The 21,452-nt window shown below is 35.5% G+C and overlaps 1 protein-coding gene across 1 annotated transcript in view; it reads right to left on the minus strand.

Annotated features, from left to right (window-relative positions):
• Positions 1 to 21,452, minus strand: part of DNAJC1 (DnaJ (Hsp40) homolog, subfamily C, member 1) — a 68,314-nt gene that overhangs the window by 36,532 nt on the left and 10,330 nt on the right. Inside the window, exons 6-7 of the mRNA XM_010007015.1 lie at positions 12,030 to 12,120; positions 2,712 to 2,878 (exon numbers count right to left, since the gene is read on the minus strand). Of these exons, the coding sequence (XP_010005317.1) occupies positions 2,712 to 2,878; positions 12,030 to 12,120 (258 nt within the window). The remainder of the gene's footprint in view (positions 1 to 2,711; positions 2,879 to 12,029; positions 12,121 to 21,452) is intronic.

Here is a 21,452-nt window from a genome sequence, read left to right on the forward strand (position 1 = left end):
CAAAAAGTAACACCTTTCAAGGTTATCAAATGTATTTTTATTTATTTGTTTGGTTCTGTTTTTTCGGAAGACCCAGGCACTGGCCTCTGAAGTCACCACTTTTAAATCCAAAAAAACATTTGACAGGAAACTCCCTTTTTTCTTTAGATATACAGAATTCCAGTTATCATCAATTTTATTAAATTGGGCACTCTGCATGGGACAGCACTTAAAAAACACTAGTCCACAGATTACAGGCACCTCCTGAAGCACAAATGTCAACAGTGCAAAGCAGCCCACAAACAGTATGAAATGAATCGTAATAATCTACATTCAGGATAGCAACATCAGGGACAGCCACCTCCTTATTTCTAGATGGATGACATAGACTATTTTATTGAGCTACTTTGATCACACCAGTAACTGTTCTCATGCCTGGTTGACTGTACGTAGTCCACACCCCTGAGCTATCAGGAAAGGAAAAAAACCCACTAACAAGCTTTCTCATGAGCTAAGCATGACAATCCCAAGAAAAAGTCTGATGGCAAAATTATTTATGAACAAGTAACTTTTTCCTACGACAAGCAGAACTGAGAGGTGAATGTTCACACATCACTTTATTGCTTGTCCATGCAAGAAGCAGAAGTGGGAGGTAGAAGAGGGATATACTGTCCCAATTCACATCTATGATGTGTAGTGTGGGAATACATCCTTTTACAATGGAAAATGTGTCAAATGACAGGAAACTGCCCTTGTGGTACAACCATTTTCCCAATGAGCTCTTACAAATCATATGATTCTCATATTGACATAAAACTGGCTCTTAAAAGCTACTAGAGTCAGTAACATATATTCTCTGTTTCTTTGTACCGTTTATGAATCTTTTCTCTCCCCTATTGTACTACATGTATATTGTGGTAACACAGTAGCAGTCAAGGAAAGGAAGCACAACCTCATAACAGTTTGCTCAGGCCAAGCACTTTACCCAGACAGTGTACCTTCAAATTGCCGGATTATCCCTAAAATGTCACCCTATTTGTAACAAAATTTAAAAAATCAACTCATGAATCCAAGTGACGAAATGCAATACTGAACCTCTAGGTGTAAGCATAGAAAAACAAGTTGCTCATCTTCTAATAGCAGTTCTTTGATGTTTTAATTTCTGTGACTCCCGTTTCTGAAAGGATGCTCTCTTAATAGTGTCTCTGAAGACATAACTTTTATATACTCTGGGTAGGTGGTATATAGTTGGTATACAGATGGAATAAGCCCAGTCTTACTCAGTTTCTTAATTTTCATGGAAATCTAAAGAAAGACTCAATTTCCATCTGAGGGGAAGATGAATTTGGGGATCCTGGTAGTCAAGTATGCAACCAACCCAAACTATTGTAAACAAACATACATCTTTTCTCCTTTAATCACTCGCCTACATGGCTTCGTAAGTAAAGCTGGTTCACAGAGATGCAACTAACAGGACTCCAGTCCACGGGTGCTTCTTCAGTTAAGGTAAACAAAAGCAATGACTGTACATATGCTCTTAAATCTCAGGCAACTCATCTGTAGAATTAAGGACCTGAATTAAGGACCCATGTGTGAAAATATGCTCTAGTGTTTAAAGGATTCAGAGTGCCAAACCCTTACACAGAAGTCACAAGCTAAGCATATTTGCAGAACAGATTTCTCAAAGAAATATAGAAGTAAACATAATGCAGATGTGCTGAAAGAATACAGAGAGATAAAAGTAACAGCAAGAGAAAACTGGCAACTGGGAAGTCATGAAGCTTAGGAATCCAATAGTGGTAGATGTAGATGATTAAAGAGGTTACATTAAACTGTCCTTATTTCAGTAAAAAACTTAGGTCTGTACCTAAAAAAGGAGAGTATTTTTCACAGGCTTCAAAACAACTAAGGAGCAGGCATATCTGCAGCACAGAGGAATCAAACAAATTACAGCAGGAACTTTTTTCAGTATTTTGCAGCTGAAGTCAATGTGTTGCCCTAACTTCACTCCAAACACATAATTCTTCTCTTCTCAGTCTCTCATGCGAGGCAGATTTTAAAGTTGGGAGACCAATTTATAACATTTCTTCTGTCACCTATGCATCTCAGTTCTAAGATTAAAACTATGAATTTTCAAGCCAGTATGTTTTAATAAAATTTACCAGAAGATAACTGCCACTAAGAACCCTTACCTGTAAGTAGCAAGAAACTTCACAATAGGCCTAAGTTGAATTATTAGGACTTTTGTGTAAAGTCACGGGAAATGCACAAAATACATAAGCAGTTCCATAATCAAAAAATTCTACATCTGGATAGTAAGAAGCTAAGATTTCTTATTTCTTCTTTATTTGCTTTTCTATTTTTTTTAAATAGAGAAGAATCTATTCTTACAAGCAAAATGTTAACTGCAACAAAAAGAATCAAGCCTCATGTAACTTGACAGCACTAATTTCTAGTGAACAAGAACAATATTTGCATGAGAAACTACAGAAATTTTTCATATATTCTAATCAACAATATCCTATTATAACAACATTGCCAGTATCATTACACAAGTTACATTGAGCATTGATATAATATTTTCCATTATGTCTCTGCCAGACAATATTTTTCTACAATTCAATGGTATATTAATACTGTGGTGGTATACGTACATTATTCAAGTTTCTTAAGAGGCAAGCAAATGAATCAATACTTAAAATACATAAGAAGATGAAAGATTTTGAACTTACCTTCTTTTTTTGTGTTCTGTTCCTGCCTCCCAACCAATCATCCATCTGTTCCTCAATCTCTTCAATTGAAGTTCCATGATCATATGATGGTATATATGCACTTGACTCCAAAACGGTGTATACAGGGAATTCTGATTTTGGTTTCTTGACTTTAGGTTTCTTCTCCTCTATGTGAAAGTAAAAAAGAATAAAAAGTAATGCTACAATACTGCAGAAAAGTATAACTCAGAATCAGGCTTAGCTCCTCAACTCCTAATGCTTGTAAAAATTTCCACTGAGGAAGTGGCTTCAATTTCTTTGTTAATAAGAGAATTACAGTTTTGCATAATAATTTACTTTTTATGAAAAGTAAATAGCAATGTACTCAGCTCCTCTTCTATCTGAACTATGCCTTAAAGGGCCAAATGAGGAGCCCCTCAAAAACACAGCTCTTGTTACAGCTACACCACTTGGCAATTAAGATTAGTACAGGCGAAAGCACAGGGAGCTGTTAAAAGATTTCAAAAGCCCAGCTGGCTTCAAAGAAACTGGCAAAGATAGAAAGGTGAGTTTTAAACAATTTTGTATTACTTCCTGGTCAGCTGCGCTAAGTAAAAGCTTCTCTGTTCTCAGATTTCCATAAGTACAAACAGCTCTGTTCTAGCTCTTAGACATTTAGGAAGATTTAAATGTTGGATCCCATTTCTAAACTGATCACTGTGTTCCAGTCTCTCTCCTTCAAATGGTATTAATTAGGAGCAGCAAACTTAGGGGACAGGAAGAAGGAGCAAGAACCTAAACCCCAGCAACTGAAAATATAAATTATATAAAATTATCTAAAAAAAATTAAATATTCTAAGATTGATTGAAAATTGCCAGAACTTCAGGAAAGACAAGAGTTAAGACAAGAGTTAAGAATCATAAACACAACCTTGAACACTCAGAAAACATCCAGACACCTCAAGTATGCCAAGTGAGGCAACAAAAGTCTTGTTTTTTTCCTCATTGTTTTAAAAATGTGCTGTATTCACAATAACTGGATGGTCCAAAGGATGCTACACCACCAAAAGAGCTGTTCTAACGGCCGGCTACAGCCAAAAGAGGACAGTTCTACTTTGCCTTTATCTTTCCACTCTCCACTGTGTGCTTAGGTGTTCTTCTCTCATCTATTTGTGCTTCAACAGTCATCCAAACACTTAGCAAATTAACTCAATTAATTAATCTAGTAGAAAATTACTCCTTTACAGTCAAGTGAAAAAAAAAACCAAGTAATTTAAGGGTGATGGAAAAGAAAAAGAAGAGACACTTCTCAGCAGCAGTGGAACATTGTCCAATTTGGTGACAAATTTTTTAGTAGGACCTGTTGTGATAGGATGAGGAGTAATGGTTTTAAATTGAAAGAGGGTAGATTTACACTACATACAAGGAAGAAATTTTTACAATGAGGGTGGTAAAACACTGGAACAAGCAGTGGTAAACGCTCCATCCCTGGAAACATTCAAGGTCAGGTTGGATGGGCTCTGAGCAGCCTGATCTAGTTGAAGATCTGCCTGCTTACTGCAGAGGGATTGAACTAGATGACCTTTAATGTTCTCTCTCAACCCAAACTATTCTATGATTCTGTGACTAGATCAGCTTATCTGCTTTTGCAATCATGCCCTAATACTCTTCTGAGCATCAGAAGATAAATGTCTGTTTTAGATGAAAACGACCTTAAAAAAATTCCTGAAGAGGACAGGACTGTTCCCTACAGACTTTGATGCAGAATTCATTTGCCTAACAGTACAAGTGCAGGAACAGCACACTGAAAAGACTCCACAGACCTGACAAACTCCTAGGAACTGACTAGTTAAGTAAACAATAGAGAGAGAACTGTTTCTTGGCACCTTTCAGAAGTCCAAAAAAACCAGGAAATTCATACAGATGTTGAAAGTTATCAGAATAACTAATGTTCTTTTAAACTTTAAAATATATATTGTTCAGAGAACTGTTTCTGTGAAAAATCTCCAACTTTGTTTGTAATTGTCAAAATACTCTCAATAAATGAAAGATTAGGTTAAAAAAAACTGTATTTTGATTTTTTTTTAGCATCCTTCTATAGGTATGCATAGTAAATGTCAGGAGATGACATATACTCCCCCCAAAGAAACAAAACTAAAAGAAGACCTAAAAGTGTTCAACAGCATTTCTCTCATTGTTCAGATGTAATTAAAGACAATGCTGGTGCTAAATTCTTTTTGTCTAATTCAAATGGTAATTTTAACAAGCAAATCACACATAGTAGCACATCTCATTTTTCTTTGAAGCTGCCTCATGTAACAGTTTCTGGAGTCAGACTTAAGTTTTGCAAGGATAAGCCACAGTAGCTTCACCAGCTATTTACTGCAAACATATATGGGCAAAAATATTTTAGGTAGATACCTTAAATGACAATTTTTACTACTTTATTTCAATCCTGCAAAATAATCAAGCACCCTGCATGTGTCCACATGGAATTACTTAACAGAGAAGACACATTGAGACAGTCAGATTTTCCTGTATCTTGCATCCCATCAGCTACTGTTGGCTGATTTTCCCTCTCAAAATACGCAAGTAGTTAAAGCCTGAATGCATCTAAAATTTAAAAACTAAGAGTCTAGGCTGCAAACAAGTCAACTAGGCTCTTTCTGTAGTTTTAGAAGTAATTCTGTACAATATTTTCAGAAGGCACTACACCCCACTTTAAAATGAGGTATCAAAGATGGTATTTAGGCTTTCTTCAGGCAGTTAAATGAGAAAGGAAGGCCTAAAATAGGTGAGATACATTGCTGTTTGCTCACGACAAAGGAATGAGAAATCCCACCAAGAGAAGATGGCTGTACAACCTCAAACAAGGACTCAACGAGAATTAAAAAACCTGTCTCTACTGTGTCCTGTGCAGAGAAAAAGATGAAGGAGTTCTCCATATCCTTTGCATACCACAATTGCTGTCATACTGAATTACAAAAAAAAAAACCAAAACACAACAGAATTGAAGTAATAGCACCTCTTGAGCATCCCATTGAGGACAGTTTCACCTCAGAATTTTTCAAAAGGCACTTTTTAGAATAGGAAAGCAAATAATAGTGGTTTAATGGTAACACCATAAAAGCATTTTAGATAGAGGAAGTTGAGAAGTTACCTTCAAAAGTAATGACATACACTAAGAAGCCTCAGCTTAAGGCAGCCAAGCACTGTTGTTCTTCAGGTGAAAAGGAAGAAAGCAAAACACACCATTGAAACTACTTCACCTAAACAATAGAAGTCCACAGAAGATACCTAGGAAGAAAATGTCTCTCTCCATGTTATCTTTTCATTACCTGCAATAAAAGTCACTTCCAACCTGATCTGGTGTTTTCCGTTGAAGAGAATAAGGATCAGGTTTTTCCAAACAGTAGATGATGCTTAAATAGCTGAACCCTACCCCTGCTGAGCTTTGCTGACCAGCCAGCTGCTGCCACCATCCCAGCCTGAAGCAAGGATGCGTTTGATGGTGCTGACAGTAGCAACAACTGCAGCAGTAATTCAGAGCTTTGAAACACAAGTGGTCCCTTAATACTTGGTCTCATCTTCTAGTGGTGCTGGGCTTAGACTACAAGGCCACCCACTATAACAGAACAGGCTTTTAAAATGCATTTTCCTCCTCCAGTATGAAATATTGTTCAAACATTGTAGTGCATAAACCTAACCAAAACCCAGGAAAAAAATAAAGAAAAATATTTTGGAGGTTCCTCCCAGTTTTGTAACAGCCTACTCACTGTTCACTGGAGACCAAATCAGACCCATTATGCCCTGTGCAGACACCAATATCCAGCTGATCTTAACTGTGACCAGGGTTACGGGTGCTCATACATCTAAACACAGTGGAGGGAAACAGTCTTGGTGAAACCAGAAGCCTCCTTCAAGGTCAACAGGGTAAAAAAATAGCTTACTCTCACTGCTATTTTCTGGGAACATTATATATTTTAATTGCAAAACTACAGTAGAACTTTTCCAGTTTATTAAATAGAATTTTAAAAAACAGCAACATCAGAAAGTAAATGGATAATCCAACATCATAACCACAGTGGAAATTGTTTGATATCTACTACTCCAATGTAAAATTAACAGCATTTTACACAAGTTATGACTTTTATAGAGTTCTAGTAGCAGGAGAAATTGTTTCATCATTTGCTGAATTAATACTGCAAGGATACTAATCTTCTATGAGTATTTTCCACCTTTAGAACTACCAACTAGAAGACTTGATTTGACTGTGTATTCAACAACTTAGAGTTAAAAAAATATGTAATTTTTCCCTTATGTTGGAACAGCACACAAACACACCCATCACTGGAATCCCTAGACTTTAACAGATAACAATTAGCTAACTCTCTTAAAGCACAATATTTTAAGTTTCTAAAGGCCTCTAAAACCATTGCAGTACTAGCTATACATTTTACTAGTTTCTGGTGCCATGATCCAGGTTTTAAAGTTTGATGAATCACCTGTACATAATCAGGTACTTAGACCTTCCTCTTTACTCCTTCCACCTTGTTACTATATTAATTTTATCAGTGGCAGAATGGCTAATGGCTATTTGCTTTAAGATACATCAGGTGTCATCTTGAGATGGTATTTCGGATCAAGTGCCATGTCATAAAACAGTGGTGCTTTTACCATAATAAATATCAGAGGTCCATACTTTAAAGTTTTCAGAAAAGTATACACTGATTTTACCTGACAGTTGATGTAAATTTAAATAATTCTGAGAATTTTTCACAGTAAAAATGACCATTTCACATAGAAAAAAACCCCAACAAAATAAATCAAAGCTAAGTCCTGAACTTCAGCAAAGTGTGACACATTCAAGCTGGTTTCCATTTCTCTGCAAGGCTTCTAAGCTTTAAGCATGAACAAGAACTCTCAGAATTCAGAAAATATGGCCAAAAAGACAGTGATGACTTGAAAATCACAGAAAGAAAAGGGACAGACTGATTTGTATCTCATGCATTCATAAGCAAGAAATATGACCACACATAGGGGCAGAGAGAAAACATATTTTTGGCAACTCAGAAAGATCCTGCATTAAGAACTCCTTTTCTTTCAATACTGTTTAGCTACCTACAAAACTATGACAGACAACCAAAGCATTACAGCATTAAAATATGTTTAAAACATGAGAGAAAAATTCCCTTGCATGTACAGCAAAACAGATGGAATACAACAGACCTCAAAGTCTGGAAAAATATTGTACCGAGTGGAGCAAAAAAAGGAACAAACTATATTTTATATCAATGCAAAAATGGGGCAAACATTTATATGTTTTAAAACCACACGTTTCTGTACTTTTAATAAAGTCAATGGGTTTGTGTAATTGCACCACAAGCTAGAGACAATGATATAGATCTGCTGTATTGAGACCTAGTAGCTGGCTTATTTTTGAGTAGACTGACTAAAAATATGCTCAGTGATGTATACAACCTTCAACTACAAAAAGCTTCTCACAAGTTGTAGAGCTTGATGTCTTTAATCTTTTTCTTTGAGTATCTACCCCTCCTAACACTTCCTATTCTCCCAAAATACCTCATCCCCATAAAACAGAGATAAACCTCCAAAATTTGGGAGCTAATCTGCCTTCCAACAAATATATAATGAAACACACACCTCCTTCACATGAGTCTTATGACACTGTCTTGGTGAAAGATCTCTATAAAATCTGAAGCAAGTTCTGTAGGGTAAGGCATCATCTAGCCTAACTGAAACAAGCTGAAAAAGGACGTGAGCTTGCAAGTTCAAAACCTTTTCAGCAAGCCTGCCAAAACAATCAGTGAAATGGATGATATGCAGTTTGCCATAATAATAGAAAAAGTGTGTAATTGGTACAAGTCAAACAAGTCAACTCATGAGAACCATTATTTTTCACTGATTTTTGCCTACACGAGTCTCAAATAAACACATTATACTGAATAATCTAGTAATGCCTTCTATCCCTAATTTTCATGGAACAATAGAAAAAGCTACTCACGCAATGTGCAACATCCCTAACTGTTTGGAAAGGGAGAACCACCAAGCCTAGCCAAACTTAATGAAATGTGTGAAAGGTTTCACTAAAGCTCTGGATGTTTATGGCAGACACTCAAGGAAGACATGTCTCACTATAAAGCCCCATACAGAGATACAAATACCACTATAGGTACCAACATAAAGTCCCAACACAGAAAGGCTAGTCATGCAGCCATAAGGATAGTAACTTTGTATTTGAATGATGAGGGTGAGGGAAAAAATCCAATAAATTAGGTACTATTCAGCACAGTTTATAACTAGAAACAAAGCAACTTCTTACCATGGATTGTTTCAGATGCTTTGTACCTCACGGCAAGAATTCTGGATTTACAATGAAAATACTTTTGTTAACTGGCATGTCAGTGAGGAGTTTACTTGCAATATCTAGTGGGTGCTATTTCTTTAAAAAGGCATATTTTAAAAATAAACTTAAGTAAGGGAAAATAAACATAAGAAGAACGGAAAGTAACAGAATTTCCAAGGCTAAGTACAAAGAAAGAAAAATGGATGCATGTTCCACTAAAATGGATATGATTCAAAGAAGTACTTCATGCAAGAAGAAGACCAGAAGAGCAGTTAGAATTTGTTTTGGTAACTACTCAAACCTTGCAATTTAAGTTTAAATGGAATTCAGTCATCTGTCCTGACAACGTATGCCCAGGTCTTCTCAGTTTAATGACTGCTTGGTTCAGTTAATACATACTTTATTTTCCTTGACTATGAAGAACAGAGTTAACTGTTGTCACAGAATCATTCCCTGATGCTGGAATTATACACGTGACTGTACAGGAGAGGAAGAAGTTAAAACAAAGTTTATTAATTAAAGCACTTTCATTTTCAAATAAATTTTGTGTTCTGGTATCTAAAAGTGAAAAGGGAATCAGAAAACATAAGGCAAACCATTTCTATTTTTGTACATGAAACATCTGTAATTCCATACAAAACCTCATTTCCTAGAAACATGAGGTCTTTATTTTAAGTTCCTATATTTTTGTATGGTAAAGTTGCTCTGTTTTACTATGATAGTAATGAGAGTTTTGAATGGATTAAGAAACACTGCAAAAGTGCCAGAGAAATAAATAAAAAACTGTGCATAATATCAACTTTCTAAGAAACTACTTTTTCACATACCTTACCAAATATAGCACTTTAATGACATCTCAATTCTGTCCTCTCTTTCTCACCTTACAGGTTATGTTTTCCTAGTTCAGTACCCTTCTCTGGTTTTAGTTCAAGCCACCTACAGAATACTGCACAATTTCAGTAGGAAAGCAGATAGACATAGGGGTAAACTAGCAATTAAGTAATGAAAAAACAAGCTATTGCTAATCTGCATGAGATACATGTACTCAATTAGATAGATGGAGCTGTTGTTATGAACTCACATTTCACGCATGGTCTCTTAAAATGAAGAATGGGGGCAAACAAAATGCACCTTGGTGATTTCAAACCTTTGTATATTAATTATGAAGTGAAAATACAGAATATAATGGAATAAGCAAATTTACCAGATGCTTTTTAAGCAAGCATCAGGAAAATTTTACCTTCCCCCCCCCTACAGTAATGTAGATTTATCTCTAGTTCTTCTCTTGAGATTTTTAATTCATTTTAAAAAAGGTACCTGACAGCTCATTCTGCTGTCCAGGGACAGCACTGCTATGGCTACTAACTGAATTCCATGCCAAAATTCCAACTCTGTGAATTACAGGTGGTGACTCTCAATCTTTGCTCTTGCTCCCTGCCAGCAAGCCTGCCAAGGGAGGGCAGGCTGCCAACCAGTAAGACTGGTGAGGTCTGGCTCCTGCTCACAGAAGTGATACTAGGTCACCTGACAGACACGGGGGTCCACATGCCATGTCGCACCCAGCAGCATGACAGGGGGCAGGATGGTTCTTCTGTGAGACGCCAGGGGCATCTGGAGGGGGAAGAGTGCCAAACTCATACCTCTCACATGCAGGCACTGCAACTGGAGGTAGCAAAACCAACTGACTCTTGTGTGACACCTGGCAGCGGAGAAATACTGAAGAGTTCACGTGTGGCCTTTCAGTGAAACACAGAAACACACACACTACAATTCTAATGACTTCATCCTTTCATTTGCACTTCTGTTTTCCAAAGCTACACAGTAGTTCCCAGATTTCAATAAAGAATGTATGCCAGCTATTTTGAACAATAGCAACACGTTACTATCTGACAATTTAACAAGTTTTTAATAACCTGAGTCAAGAGCCTTTTTAAGGGCCCATTTTGTGGTAGGTATCTCAAACCTAATGGTAGGTCTCCCTAACAAGCATTAAATGTACTATTGTGCAAGATTTGGCCTCAGTCCACAATGTTCACTGAGCTGCTGAATGTTATCAATTTTCTTAAAAAAGGATTCAGCTACAGATAAATTAGGAATTATTGCAAAACTGGATCTCTTTACTGATGTTGCAAAATTAAGCTTTTTTTGTAAATATAATGTTGCTGCATTTTAAGTGCCTAAAGGCTTATGCATACTCAAAGCTAGTAAATTATTGTAAGACACTCAATGCACTTGTCAGAATAAAGGAACTTAAAAGCATGCACTTAAGTACAGTAAATAAAGCAAGCACCCACATACAAACACAGACAAAATCTTTTAAAATTGTCTTCAGTAGAGGGTAGGTTTAATTGTTGTCAAAAGCAAATAATGGGAAGAAGAAAAGAAAAAGTCACCTATAATTATTCTGAATACTTTATTAAGGGAAATGCTAATTGCTTTTTCTGGTCTTTTATAAGACTGTAAAGACTTTAAGGCATTTAGTTCAACAATAGCCCGATTCCATCTCCAAAGTCTGAATCGATGCTTTTGGAAATTCAAATTATGTTGAATTTCTAAACACAAAAATCAACTCCATATGCACAAAAGAAGTATTCAAATTATTATTTAAAAAATATATTTATAGATAAAGAAATTTCAAAAACACTCAAAATGCAAGAGGAGACTTCTGAAAACATGTGCTTCTAGACCTATGCATTTGAAATTTCCCTCTCCTGTAAAGCAACATTTCTAGTAAAACGTGCTTTTGTTACTCTTATACAACTATCACCTGAGTTTCATGCTTCTATAAGAACAACCAGCAGCCTACTGGAAAATTAGTCATAAAATTAGGTGCTTATATACATTTAACAGTAGTATAGAAAAATATAAAGGATATATTTCAGAAGATCATTAAAATGTTTGTTCACATACATCCCACGTAGTAGATATATCATATTACATCTTTGGTTATTAAGACAGTGGTAAAAACTCACTCTGAAGTGTTTCAAGTTCAGCTTTAGCCAGGGCATCTTCTTTCTCCTTCATTTTTGTTTCTTTATATTCTACATATAATTGTCTGGCATCCTTTAAGAAAATGTTGCAATGGAATTAGCATCCTTATACAAACAAGTTATTGCAATGGCTCTGCTTTAAGTTCTCAATTAACCTTGCAAAAAATGTAAGATACATTTGTTTCCTTGAGTTACAGCAATTTTCAGCATAAGTAGTATTTGTTTAGAATGTAGAATATTTGTGTAACACATGTTCAACAGTAACAGCATTGATATTATGGACTATGATGCTCACTAACAACTTGAAAAGCAAAACTGTTAGAAAAACATTTCTGACCATTACCTACAGCTTTTTAAGAGGCCATTTACCCACTTTGCTCACACCAGCAATCTGGGAGTTCAAGAAAGAAAGAAAAGTTTTCAATTAGAGTAGTGTGTGCAGGGACAAACAAAGGCAATTGCTAGGCAGCAGTCTTAGTGTGAACTCATTATAGTAACACTAACTGCATTTTCCTAAACCAAACTTGTCCCCTTCTCCTTTTTATGTATTTATTTTTAAACCAAATTCTACATTTTTATTAAAGTGTTGAAAATATATATTAATTTTTTTTCCCCAAGGATTAGATTCTAATCTGAAACTTATTTGGCAAATTACGCATTAAACTAGAAGTCTTGTCACAAGTCTTACAACTAGTTACACGTTTCCAAAATCTTATTAATTAGTAGTTATTGATACGCTTTGAAAGCTTTCCAATATGAACAACCAGATTGCTGAAGATGTATGAAAAGCTTCTTTACTCCCACCAATTTAAGAGATTTCTATATTCATTCAAAAACAATGAATCTATAGTAGAAACGGTGAAATAGACAAATTATTATTTCTAATTTCCAAGCATGCAGAACACCTATTATGTTAATAAAAATTAATTATAGTATTAGATAAACCTCATTTTAGTTCTTTATAGCCCAAAATAATTTTATTGTTATTACATCAACAGTCCCACTTTTTATAAATATAGGGTAATTCAAATCTTAATGCAGAATATATTGTAAAATGTTTACAAATATATTGTAAAATGTCAGTAAATATTCTTATTTCAACTATAACCCCCTACATTTGAAAAAAAAACATTTTTAAAAACCTTCATGAAAAATAAGACACCTTAATAAATTTTGAAAATAAAACCTGAGTATTTTTAAAGTCATAATTGCTACCTCTAATGGTAGAAGTTATCAACAAAATACTGCTGCCTGCAAGGATACTACAACACAACAGTTCTTTGTGTTATACTGGCATCTAACCCTTCAAATCTACTTGGTGGAGGTGGGACACCACAGGTCAAAATCATGGTCCGCCTCTGAGCGGAACTTCGTCACGTTTGGGAGACACCTTATTGATACATGTCAGCACCCCTGAAGAACAACTCTGACAAATTTCCACAGAAGATCAGTAAGATTTCATCTCTTTCCCGAATACCTCTTCTTATACCCCACTTGTCTTTACATTTGCATACAGGAAATGGGAAGTGACATTTCTCTGCCAGGTTTATGTAGGAGATGACGGCACACAGAAGAATTTAAGACTACAAAAAGTTATGTGAGCAACACAGCAGATGAGACCATCCCACATCCTTACAGTTTTGGTTTTGGGTACAGGGAAGAGGGGGAGTTTAGTGGCTTTAGTAGAATTGTGGCTAAAAAAATGTGTATAGATACAGGAGAACTACTGTTAACAGCAGATACGAAGGTTTAGAGGAAACATACTCAGTTTCTAGGTTGTAACACTGAACGGTAAAATTAGGATCAGCAATGGTTCTCTTTTTGGCTTATCTGAAATATTAATTCCCTACCACATATTAAAACTTTCCTTGTATTCTCCAGATTAAGAGTATTTGCATCCTTAAGAAACAGAAACAGCCATAAATGTAACAGTTAACTTCTGCTGTAAGTTTGAGACATCTGGGTTCTGGGGCATAAACAGGACTCAGACGGACTGATATCCAAAAACTGCTTTTGTTTAAAGCCATGATTCCAAAATAGCTACAATTAACCAGCATTTAAATTTAACCCATTTGACACTGAAAGCCAATATTTGATGCTAAATTCTGGTGTAAAATCCATTATTGCTTGCGGGATCTCCAGACAGCAGGCACTAGGGGGTAACTGTCAATCTCTCCAGCATGTCAATCACAGAACAATTGGAAATGTGGCTCAGATGAAAATGAGACACAATAGCTGAACAACAAAGAAAACTAGTCAGAAGCACACAAATGTAATTGAGTAGTATTGTTGCTTTATAGATATAAAATGGATTATCATTGCAAACGGAGTAATATATGTCCTTTATAATATAAATCCTTTACCTTATTAATCACAGTTTATTATGGCTGATACCATAATCACAAAAAAAGGGGACTGAACATTTTGAAGCACACAAAAACGTACACATCAAAAGAGAAAAAAAAAACAACAAAAAAATTTAATCAAAATGGACTTTGAAGATTGGAAAATCAAATCCTTCTCACAAAAGCACAAGAAATTACTCTACAGGTTGTAACGAGAAATTAATACCCGAGTAAAGATTTTAGCCACAGACACAAACTATATGGGTCAAAATGAAAGAAACACTAGAAAGCAGTTTATTTCTTTAAAGAAAACTTCTGCCTTAACATAAATAAGCATATTTCAATTTACTCCTCATTACTTTTCAATTGTATCATCTAAACAGGAATATTTGTTTTCAAGCATATTCAGTTTTGGTAGTAAGAGTATTTAAAAATGGATTTAAGTTCCAGTTTTTTACTTTTCCAAAATGATAAAACTAGGGAGACATTTTGCCTCAATACATTTTAGGGCCCTAAAAACACTGGCAAAACAGACACAGCCTCTTCCGAGACATCACTTAATGAATGGCTGGCTGACAGTTGCCAAAAAATCAAACTCAAACCCAAGAAATTCTGCAGCTTTTTTTCTTAATGTCATCCATATTGGGCAAACACAAGATAACAGATATTCCAAACAATGAACATCATTAATAAGATGGAGATGTCCCAGTTCAAAGTCAGCCCCAGGTGAGCTGTAACAAAGACACTCTGAAGGCTGATAAATAACTTAGGGACTACACAGCTTTCTTTACTTAAAATGTCTTCAGTTGTCAAGCCCAGGTGACACTCCTGAAGCAAGCTAGGAAGCACCCTTCCGATCTAATGCTTCTTTCACAAGACTCAATAACAATTTTCCTTTTAGAGGATTTTTTCCCAAACAGCTCAAAACATAAGCAATGTCAAAATTTTATACCTGATGTATACTTCACCTTCAATAGTTCATAAACATAAGAAAAGCAACTTTTTTGTATTTCTTGGGGTGGAAAGGAATAGAGGAAAGAGACACACAAATGCAAAGCTTGGATATGTTCTAACTAAAAGCTCCAGCTTAGCAAATCAGAAATGTTTTGTTCCCATTTGCAGGAGTTTGAGAAGCTTTCAAAAAAGACCATCAATACAAATACATTACTTTTCTTCACCAATAAAGAAGTAATATGCACGTTGTTAAGCAAAAAGAATAATCAATAGGCCTAATGTATGGTGGTTTATTTTACTATCATTTCAAAAAAATACTTTCCCAAAAGGTACAGAATGAAAAAAGAATGTATTAGAAATAAAAAATTCTCTATTAGTGTATCTAAATTATATTTCAACTGCAATATATAGGAAGTTCCTCTGATTGCCATAATTTTTACCAAAAAATTTCAAAAAGTGTTGTGGAAAAATTAAAATTGACAAAAACTTCATTAGCATATTCTCAATATTTAACCACAATTAAGACCCAAGAATATGGAAAAAATCAGTTCTTAACATCAGTAAATATCATCTCATGTCAATAAATTTGAGAATGCCCGACAAAGCTGCATTTGAGTTACACAGAAACACAAATTCTTGGTACTGGACTTTTAAGGAATTTCTTCTTTGATTTATTGGGGGTTTTGGGTTAGGAGTTTTGGTTGGGGGTTTTTTATGGGGTTTTTAGTTTTGGGGCTTTTATATATTATTATTTTTTGTTTAGTTAGTTTGCCTTCCATTTTAAAATCAACAGATACATTTACTCAAACTGTACTAACTCTGGAACAAAAAGCTTCAGTTGTGAGCAAGACAGCCACTCCGGCTTCTCCTTGACTTTTGGGAAGGATGATGAGGTTTTGTTGGTTTGTTTGCTTTGTGGCTTTTTATTTTCCCTCCAGTTAATCTTCTTGGCTTTTTGGTCTACCTCAGAAAGACTAGAGATTAGAAGAAATAAGGCAAACATTGGAAACAACTTGCTATATTGATTATATGTGCATCTTCATTGCAGATTTTGCGATAGAATCAGCTTCACATCTTATTTCTCTGGGTGAGTGGGCGAACAAAAGGCATCCACTCAGAATTTCCAGGTAAACTTTCCCACAAGCCTTTTTAAAATGAGAAAATTTAAATAAGAATTAATGCAAAGACAATTATTAATTCAACCTACAATCTGAAAGAGAATATTTGTATGAAGTTCTTGGTTTTTTCTCTTTTTGAGTATAGCATTCTTGTACAATTTGTACCAAAAAAAACCCATAAGAAAAAAAACTGTTAAATTAAATTTACTGCAACATCCGACCTTCAGTTGCTATTTCTACACAATAAAAATGCCAGCTGTTATACCACAGCAAAACCACTCTTTTGTTGTGCTTATAAACTAATAATACCAACATGTTATGGTAAGAAATTATGTAAAAAACAGAGGAAAGTTAAACATTGTGATTTCTATTTCTCTTTGCCATTTTTACATGTTTACTCAAAGGCAAATCAGTAAATAGATAGGAATTGCATTAGTTCCTCCTTTATAATCAGAAAATCATGATTTGACCTTGGAATACCAGGTGTGGCCAGACTATTCAGCTGTGTTTAGCCTGTGGGCAGTAGAAGTGTGCTTTCCAAGCCTCAGATGCACCGTCTGGCCAGCAGCAGGCTGTGCTACTGCAGTATCTGCTGGGCATTCCACATCCACAGTGGTAAAATTCAGACAGCCAGAAGGAGGAACTGAGGCCAATACTGCAAGGCCTCCCTGGGATCAGTTCACACCCTGTGAAGCCTCATATCACAACAGAGCAGTATGATTAATCGAGAGCCAGTATGGCCTTCTACACATGAGCTAGTCTTGGAGCTACACTCCTCTAATGTGCGTGCTGGGATACAGAGACATACCCAGAGTGATCTGGAGGACAAAACTGGCTGCCACAGAACAAAAGGCAATTAAAGGCAAATTTCTTTAGTGTCTTACCTTTACCTAAAACTTTTACTATGCAGGAAAGTACATTTTGTCCCCAGAGCCTCAGGCAGCAAGTACCCTGTTAGATGCAAATTATTTTTGCTCAGTTGCATACAGAATACTTCTTTTACCATCCACTTTCCTCTGACCTGCTTCTAAGCTTCTAATTGACCTCAGGGTCAAGAGCTTCATCCCTACTTTGGTTCTTCCAACAGCTGCAAAATAGCAAGAAACAGAGCAAATGGGCAATCACTCGTGCCACATATCCTGCAATTACTGGCTTCCTACAACTTACATCAACATTGGTGCTGTACAGTAAGTTGGAAGAGATATTTAACCTATTGACATGAATAAACCCCTTTAAAAAAAACAACACACACAACTTTTTAAAGGCATATGTTATTAAATGCAATAAACTTTTACTCTTGCATTTTATATATAGTCAGATACAAAAACAAAACCAACCCACACAAATGTTTGCTGACCTAATCAAGTCTTGCTTAAAAGCTAACTTTGCCAAAGGAGATGCCCTGCTGGCAAAGCCTCTTGAGTTTAACAACACATTGCCAATCCGTTTAAGGCCAAAGCTGAACCATCTCTAAACAGGTGTTGAAATGTAATCATGGATTAAAAGAAAACTCGAGGAAAAAATGCCAAGAAATTAAACACCTCTGGGTCACTAGTTTGAATCTATTCCAGGCTACTAAATCAGCTACAGTAATTACCATCTGGTAGTCTACATAAAAATAAATTACTGGCCTTTTTGTTTTAATTCACTTCATGCTACACAAAGGTCTTTATAAACAGAAGTTTCAATTGTAATTGAAAGCTCTGCTGATAATTTCACTAGGTTATACCCAGTGCAACTACATACGGAGCTTGAACTGCCTTCTCATTACTGGTGAGCCACCAGAACTTCCAACAATTCACTGCTAGGGTGTGTGCTACACCTACACTATTACAGATAGAAGATAAAAGGAAACTCTCTTTCTTAACCATTTCTGTCTGAAACAAACAAAAATGCTTTCTGCTTCATTAGATTCAGGACAGCAGCAGGCTCATAATTTAACTAATAAAAAAAATTCCTAGTGCTGACTGGCATTAATGAAGTTGGAAAAAAAATAAAGACATCAATTATTAAACTCCACCACATAAAGGTGGAAGAAAATTAGTTGACAGGAACACAAACAAGCACTCCTATCTTGCAGTTTTCTGATGTAAATGTTTTGTGAAGAATAATTAACAAGATTTTTAAGAAAGATTACTTTTCTTAGGTTGTATGTTTTCACGTCCAAAGACAAAACTCTAGTTGGTTGTTCTGGGAATAAGCTGCAATTTACATATAATTGTTCTGCTTTAAAAGTATACTTGACACAAGTATCTGTTCTGCATTACATTCACCATTTGAACTGAAATCCTTGCACACTATATTTATCTGGTTTATTTCGTTGTAAGAACAATTTTCAGTTCCACTAAACATTTGAATTTAGTTTTGTTTCCTTTTTTTCCTCCTTCTTGTATTTATTTTTTAAAATATAGCCTTCTTCCAGGTCATTGCCATGAATGAGTAAACTATAAATGACCTTACAAACAATTTCATTCTTTTTCTTTTTCTTGAGCCTACATTATAAGAATTAAAATTGGTAATAGTCAATGTAATTTACACTCCACTTAATGTTTCTTTCACACCACAGATATTTGATTTATGTTACACTGTATGTATTATAATCCCTTTGCTCTTCAAACAAGCTTAAAGATGCTGTTTTCACTCCCAAATTTAACTAAACGCTTGGATATAAAATCTAGTCTCTCTCAAAATACATCTGTCAATGGTTTTTTAAAAAATAATAATTTTTCAGTTTCTCTCATCCTTCTCTCGCTTATTTTTCTTCCAGTTTCTTGACATAAAACGCAGACTACGATAAAATGGCACAGGCCATCACAAGGGCATGCAAACAAAGCATTTTTCTTCAGTAAAGGCCCACCTTAATTATTTTAAGTGCCTCCTTCTGAAATCTGACATTTTGAAGGAGGAGGGGAAGTAGGAGAAAGACACTCAATTGGATAAATGAGAGCCAGGCATGGACAGAAGCGCAGCAACCTGAATCCTCAGACAGAGCTGTTAAGTAGAATATCCGCATTAACTAATGGGGGGAGAGATAGATGCTAGATATAAGGAATCAATACACAAAGTGGCAAAGTTTAAATTGACCTCACCCTGTGGTTTTTGTGTTGTTTTGTTAGGGTTTTTTTTGTTGGTGTTGGTTCGGGTTTGTGGGTTTTAGTTTGTTTTTCATAAAATTTCCTTTGAGGAAGAACTTATGTACTCAGGCAAGTGGTTTCACTTGAGGAAGCAGTTCACCTGTTTCACAGACAGGGCTTTGAAAAACTCAGTGGCAGAAGCAAGATTTAGTTAAAAGTGTAGCTAACCTTTACACTGTTCTATCCCCAAGCAGAGTTCATTTAAATATGGATGCATTTTTGGAAGTTAATCTACATTTGCACTAGTTGCGGATCAAAAGCAGCTAACTTTGAAAATAACCAGCTGGCTCTTAAATGACTAAAGAGATAATTTAATTAACTCAATGAACAACTCAAATGGCTGTAGCAGCCATCCTTATGTCAACCACTGTAACACCTTGTTAAATAATTTGCATGTGTAACTAGCCCATAAAGCACAACACAGTATCTATAGGACTCTTATCTTCCAGATAAGCTGCCCTAGTGATGCTGCTTATACTACAAACCTGAAATACTCAGAAATCTTAAGCCTATGTTAGTGTATTTTTTAAGAGAAAAGCACTTATATTAAAAACAGGATCTCTCTAGCAGGGTAAAATAATGTAAGCCCAGCCACTTTTTTGCTTTATGTTGGTAGTTGCAGCTAAGGCAGAACCTGCTAAAACCTTAAATACAACTCAAGAAGAGCCCAGAGGTCTCTCTGCACAGCTTCCTACAACACACAAGGTACCTTCGGTGCTGTCATTTCAGAAAACACCTCCAACATGTGGTCACTGCTGCTCTCATGCTCTTCAGAAGAGGTAATACTTCTTGTAAGTATTGTTAACTATTAAGCTACGGTAAGTCATTTCAGGTACCCAAAGTCCTGAATACTATTAATATGGAAGATTATTTATCTTTCATTGCATTTTAACTTACATAATCTGCAGGTCATCTTAAAAAACAATACAAGAAACCCTGGAGTTAAGCAGTGCTATAATTACGTATGGGACAATTTACTCTAGAACCCTATCTCCTTGCTTCCTCCTTGCTCCAATGCCTTCCAAAGCTGAATTTCACTATACCCTGCTTATCCTGCCAACAAATCCCTGCTTGCTGTTTTCCAATTTTCTGTAAGTCATTGGATAGCTTTTTTTCCCCACTACCATTAATTTAATGGATTTTAAATCCACAGCAAGTGGTATTGGCTTGGTGTCTACAAAGCACAAAACATCATTTTTGTTGTAGTCATCCTTTCTGTCTATTCTGGCAGACACAGGAGCTGCTTTTTTAACAGAAAATCTGAAACCTGGTACACTGACTTCTTAACAGACTATCTTAAAGTCATAGAAATGAGAAGATGACAGCTTAGAAAGACTAAGTCGTAGTTTTAAATTCTTCATGAATCTTACTATATTCTGTAACATTTTGTGATTAAGACAATGACAGATCAACATCAAAGCTTAGTTTGGACACAACAGTTGAGTCAATTAAGCATAATAATTTTTGCTTTAAAAACTTGCCAAAAGAAAACTTTATTAAAATAGTCACACAATTCTGAAGAAACTTTTAAAAGAGCAAGCAATACTAACTTTTGCATCTCTTTGTAGGAAAGTTTCAAGCTATAAAAATGGCGGTTGAAAGGCCAGACTCTATTGCATTTATATCTTTTAAAGCCTTTTGCTAACAGATTAGGAATGACAAATGATAGGCTTTTTCCAGCTTGAACACAGACAGAAATTGAATGTCTTTTGTATTATTTCTATTTAAGAATTATAATTCAATACTTCTGTAAACCAAAGTAAAATCCACTTGCATTCCCTGATCTACCATCATTAGCAGTGACAAGGGTATTAAAACCAAACGGGTGTATTTAAGGGAAATTAAAAAAAGAGG

The sequence above is a fragment of the Chaetura pelagica genome, unplaced genomic scaffold (genome assembly GCF_000747805.2).
Source record: "Chaetura pelagica isolate M959 unplaced genomic scaffold, ChaPel_1.0 scaffold17, whole genome shotgun sequence".
In the NCBI taxonomy this organism is placed as follows: Eukaryota; Metazoa; Chordata; class Aves; order Apodiformes; family Apodidae; genus Chaetura; species Chaetura pelagica.